Source organism: Podarcis pityusensis (genome assembly GCF_964106645.2).
Source record: "Podarcis pityusensis genome assembly, chromosome: 13".
In the NCBI taxonomy this organism is placed as follows: Eukaryota; Metazoa; Chordata; class Lepidosauria; order Squamata; family Lacertidae; genus Podarcis; species Podarcis pityusensis.
Window position 1 is genome coordinate 22,094,092 of NC_138038.1, and position 6,000 is coordinate 22,100,091.

Here is a 6,000-nt window from a genome sequence, read left to right on the forward strand (position 1 = left end):
TGTTAAAGAGTCAGTTACCAGTCAGGTAGGTTTCGAGGGGCGCTGCCATCTTGCAAAGTATCTTAGCCCAGCCCTGTCACTAGTCACAACACAGAGGTAAAACTGACTTGCATTTGCTTCTTCACAAATTTGGACGCAAATGCAATCCCAGTAGCCCAGCCACGCTTTTGGCCTTCTGTTTTTTTGCTCTTACCTCTTATGAGGGACAACCAGCTTCAAGTTATTAAAGAGACGAAGCTCACTTTCCCTTCACCGCCTTCACACCCACGACTCGTATTCTCCATGCTGCCCCTCAGCCATGTGAACGTGAGCGGGAGAGAAGGCCGAGGGCCGGGGGCTTCCCGTCACACCACTAAGAAACGGGTTTCCCATTCGCACGTTAGGAATAAGGCATTCCAGAGCGGGGCCTGTGACAGTCAGCGGGTGTTTATACATTTAAGGTACACCCCCCCTACACACACAAAGAATCCTGGGAACTGTAGTTCTGGGGATTGTAGCTCTGATGCTTGGGGAACCTGGCAGATTTAAGGAACAGGTGAACTGCGTTTTAATCGGCTTTTGGTTTTCGATTAATTTGTTCCATTGCTGCTTTATACTGTAGTTTCGCGCGCGCGCGCGCTTTTGTGAGCCACCCAGAGAACTCTTCTTATGCGGCTGGAGTATAAAGGTAAGAAATAAAAGCAAAACAATGCGCGCTGCTAGCCGTTCCTCGAGCGTACCTGCTTCAGCCGCACGCCCTTAGGCGCTTCTCTCTCCCTCCCTGGCAAGACTTTAGGGTTGTTTATGTCCTCCGCGGCGCAGTCCAAAAGCCAACAGCCGGTCTCCCAGCGGACATATTTGCCCCAATTACGCGCCTGACCCGGGAATATTCCCTGCCGGGCCCACCCTTGCCAACCTCCCCAAGATCCTCTTCCCGGCGCGCTCCAGAAGTTCTTGGCGCGCAGCGGGATCCCTCGGCGCTTCCCACCTCTCCTTCCATTGGGATCACGCTTCGACCCCCCAGATCCGCACATTCCTTCTGTCTTTTCTCTCCACTGAAATCCCTGCCTCCCGCTTCCCGCCGGCCAGCCCACCCCGCGCCACCTCGTGCGCCCTCCAGGCCGATCGCGCGTTGCTGCTCACCTGCCCTGCTTCGTGATGATCATTTCCGTCTGGTGCTTGTGGAACTTGGCCCAGAGAGGATAGTTGTTGAGCACGACCTGGATCTTCCCGGAGACTTGGTAGCCCGGCACTTGGTAGAGAGGCCCGCGCGGGAACATGTGCTGGACGGCGGCCGAGTAGCAGCCTTCTCCCCCGGGCGCGCTGGGATACAGGTCCCCGGCGCTTGGGTAGATCTCGGCCGCGGACACCGAGAAGCCGGGATTCCCCACAGGGGCAGCCGAAGAAGGAGCAGGAACCGGGGGAGGAGGAGGAGGCGGAGGTCTGTAAGAGGAGCAGTTGTTCACGGCCGGCCCTAGAAACCTGCCCGATGGGGCCGGGCTGCTCACCCCAAAGCCGCCGCCTCCTCCCTGCACCATCTGTGCGCCGTAGGTCAGCCCTAAGTTGCAGCCGCCTTCTTGCATGTGGGGCTCCGGGTAGTAGAAGCGCTCCTGCGGGACGCCGATCTTCAGCTCGGCGGGGTCTTTGGTCGCCGCTCCCTGGAGGTCTGGCGGTTCCTTGGCGAAACTTTGGCTCTCTGCCCCGTTCAGCATGGTGAGGGCAGCGGCGGTCGGGTTGGCGCTTCCTCCGGCGAGGGAATCCAAAGCGCCCATTGAAGAAAGGCTGACGGGGTGGGGTGGGGGAGAGCGGGAGGGAGTTGGCAGCAGAGGAAAAAAGAGGAGGAGGGCTGAGGAGGAGGAGGAGGAGGAAGGTAGGTAGGTAAGTAAGCAGGGAAGGGGGGGAAAGTCCCGAGGGTTGGCTTGAAACCCTCAAAGGCTCATCGTGGCAGGGAAAGGGGACACCCAGTGGTGTCCCCTACCCGAGACCAGCCTAGTCCGCTTTATCAACAGCAATCTGGTCCGTTTCCTTACTTGGCGGAACGAGGCTGCTCAATTTCGCTCCTCATCCTTCTTTAGCAGCCGAGCTTTCTCCTGCATCGTAAAACATCGCCAGAAGTTTGGGTTGTTTATATATTCGCCAGATCCGGATGCGGCAGCTGATGGGTCAAGATCACAGCTGCTTAACTCCGGGTTTCTTCTCTACTTTTTCTTTCCTAAGGATCTCAAGAGGGGGGTTATTTTCCCCCCTTTCTACTTTATTCTCTTCTTTGCTACTCTGCCCAGCCCATCCTCGCCGCCTCCGAAAACTGCTCTCTCGACCTGCCTCCTATTAAAAGAACAGCGTTCGAGCTCTCGTGTCGGCTTCGCTTCCATTGGCTGAGCGGAGTTTCCAAGACACGCCCACCTCCGCTGCTCCTTCCCCTTCAATTCTGCAAGCTTCGCTCCAATGAATTAAGAAGACAGGTTCTTCCAAAGTGATTTCCTTCTTCTTCTTCTTCTTATCATCATCATCATCATCATCATCATTATTATTATTATTATTATTTCCAACATGCCAGGTCTGTATTCTTGGTTTTTTGCCTAGTTATATCCTAGAATAATAAACAAATTTACATATGGTTGGTACTGTTTTGGACGGAATATTCCTCCATTCAAATATAAGTAACTATTCTGGAGTTTGGTTTTTTTGGGGTGTTTCTTCTGAAACTCAATAAATATTATATTTTAAAAATGAATTAAAACCAACTGCCTGAGTAAAACTCTGTGGTGTCAGGGTGATGCTTATATTCTATTTTCAGGTTCAGATACTGTATGAACTCCTGGTTCCCACTTCAGAGGTTGAGCATGGACAATCAAATCTGCAGGTTGATTATAAGATATTTTTTTATAAAAAAAAAGGGGTCACCACATATATATCTGTGTTCACAGGGAGCTGCCTCCACTTGAGTGTGAACCCTGAAAAAGCAGGGTTCCTGACCATGTGAAGAGAGCCGTCTGTGTGAACAGTTCTTGTTCGATATGCAGGGATCAGGCGTGCAAGACCACTTCCTTCCCCTCCCTCGCCCCACCCTCATTGCTGCTCTAGGCTCCTTTGGGACGAAAGGAGTGGTATAAATGTAATAAGATAAAACATAAAATATTAAGAGAGTTTTGTTTTTGGTACATCCCAGTCACTGCTTATTAATTAATTAATTAATTAAAGTACATCTTTGGCCCTCCAGATTTTGTTAGACTGCAGTTATCATCATCCCTGACCATTGTCTGTGCTTGTAAAGCATGGGAGCTGGAGTCCATCAACATCTGGAAGACCAAAGGTTTCCCTGCCTGTACAGAATAATAGAATCATAGAGTTGGAAGGGACTTTGTGGAATCATTTAGTCCAAACTTTGCAATGCAGGAATGTGCACCAATACAGGGATCAAAACCTTGGCGTTATCAGCACCACACTGCAACCAACTGAGCTAACCAGTAAGCCTTGATTTAAGACTTTCATAATAACCTCATTTCCTCCGACGAAGTTCTTTTCTGCAGCTTTATCCTCCAATCAACCCTGCGAAGTAGGTTAGGTTGAGAGACGGTGGCTTGCTTTAAAGCCGTTGCCAGCAATTGTAAGCATCATGGGTGTTGTAGTCTACCAACATCTGCAGGGTCACATGCTCCCCACTTCTGCTTTAAATAATGGGTCTGGAAATTAAGATTTACCATCTTGATTGATTTACAGGGGGAGAGAGCAGAACATACAACATTACCAGGTGTGATTTGAACATAAATGTGATTATATTGACACCTGGGTTTGAGGTACTGATCTTAAAATTCATTGACAAGTGCCCCTTTAGAAAGAGTTCACTGCTTTAGTATGAAGGAGATCTATTTAAATCAATCCATTTGGGGGATCTTTTTCTCTTTCTTTCTCTCTCTCTCTCTCTCTCTCTCTCTCTCTCAGCAGAACGGAAACAAATAAAGTGGCTGTAGGTACTTCCTAATGTGAATTTGCCTGTAAACATTCTCAGTTGCACCCAATTAAGTTAACTCTGAGTAGACCCACTGAAATCAATGAACCCAAGTTTGTTATGTCCATGAACTTCAATGAGTTCAATCTGAATACAACTCAATACTTCTTTGATGGTTTTTAGTATTGCCAATTATAGAACTGAATTTAAGGGATGCATTGAGGGGTTGGGAGGAATGATCAAAGTTTAAACATTGTCCTGTACATTCTGATGCTTAAACATAATTGTCCAGCATTTCACTTTGATATGCCTCAATGCCAAATTGCAAAGATAAAGTCATATCCCTGCTCCTCATATTCTCCCACTCCATAACTGAACACTGGCATTTTTGCCATGTCTATGTGTATTTCTAACTCTAGCCGGGGAGTTGAAGAACTACATTGTCTCATTTTTTTGTTCTTGTTCAGACTAAAGCAAGCAGATCATACTTAGGGCATATGATTTGAGATTTCTTACAACCAACTCCTCAAATCCGTTATCAATTCAATCTTATTGGGGAGGGCTGAGGGAAATCCTCCGATGTCAACAGAATTAACCGCCAAGGAAATAAACTCAGAACTGAAGCTTTACATTTGCAAATGTCACAATACAGTGGTACCTCAGGTTAAGTACTTAATTTGTTCCGGAGGTCTGTACTTAACCTGAAACTGTTCTTAACCTGAGGCACCACTTTAGCTAATGGGGTCTCCCGCTACCGCTGCACCGCCGCCGTGTGATTTCTGTTCTCATCCTGAGGTAAAGTTCTTAACCCAAGGTAATATTTCTGGGTTAGCGGAGTCTGTAACCTGAAGCGTATGTAACCCGAGGTACCACTGTATTAAAAAAGCTCAGTTTTCTTCATTCTGGAGTGGTGGCCACTTGCATTACTCTGCACATGCTCAGAATTGTGCTGTTCTTTATTACTTCATATGTTTATCTTTATTACTTCATATGTAACGCTTCCGGTTACAGACTCCGCTAACCCAGAAATAGTACCTCAGGTTAAGAACTTTGCTTCAGGATGAGAACAGAAATCACATGGTGCAGCAGCAGCAGCAGCGGGAGGCCCCATTAGCTAAAGTGGTACCTCGGTTTAAGAACACTTTCAGGTTAAGAATGGACCTCCAGAACGAATTAAGTTCTTAACCCGAGGTACCACTGTATCTGACTTTTAGAAGACATATGAAGGCAGCCCTGTTTAGGGAAGTTTTTAATGTTTGATGTTTTATTGTATTTTTTAATATTTTGTTGGGAGCCGCCCAGAGTGGCTGGAGAGACCTACCCAGATGGGTGGGGTATAAATAAATTATTATTATTATTATTATTATTACTATGCTGAGGAAACTGATGGTGCTATATGAAAAAGAACTATTTCAGCTGGGGGGGGAGTGACAGACAGAGAGTGTTTGGGGCAGCAATCAAAGGTTCTTTGGGAGGGTGTTATTCTGGCAGTTTTCACAAAGTCTTCATAACAGTTTTGTGTTTAAGGTTAGATCAGGAAATTCCTGCAGACACCCAGAGCACCAGCAGGAAGGTCTGTCTGATGCTATGTAAACCAAGGGATGTGCTCCCCCTCTGTGAAGATGTGAGTAGAGCTGGTTTGATGGGCCAGGTTGTCTCTCCAGGGGGGTTGTGTATTGTCCCATCAGACAGAGTTTAGCAGCCATCTCAGCCCATTCACAACTTTCATTGTTTGGAAGGGTTCCTTCTGTCTCTTCCTCCTGTATGCAAAAAAACCTCTTCCGGCTTCCTGTAAGGTCCACTCTGCCGCTGTAAGCTTCAAGGATTACAAGAAAGGGGCAGAAATGAGATAGGAAACAATAAAACAGAATAAAGCAGCTGTCCATTCTAGGATTTTAGGGGAGCAAACCCAACAGAAAGCAGAGATCTGTGAAGCAGAGATCTGTAAAATGCTTTCTAAGGGAGCCAGTGGTGTTATGAAACAGGTCCCTTTCTGTGTACAAACTCACTTTCTTCTGTCCTGCTACTCTCCCAAACTCAGACAGGTTTGGAGAGCTTTGGAAGAACTGCAA

General features: G+C 47.4%; 1 protein-coding gene across 1 annotated transcript in view; it reads right to left on the reverse strand.

Moving 5' to 3' along the window:
* TBX21 (T-box transcription factor 21) overlaps window positions 1-2,281 on the reverse strand; it is a 61,496-nt gene extending 59,215 nt beyond the window's left edge. Inside the window, exon 1 of the mRNA XM_080979353.1 lies at window positions 1,123-2,281. Within this exon, the coding sequence (XP_080835479.1) occupies window positions 1,123-1,751 (629 nt within the window). The 5' untranslated portion in view covers window positions 1,752-2,281. The remainder of the gene's footprint in view (window positions 1-1,122) is intronic.
* Between the last annotated feature and the right edge of the window lie 3,719 nt (window positions 2,282-6,000).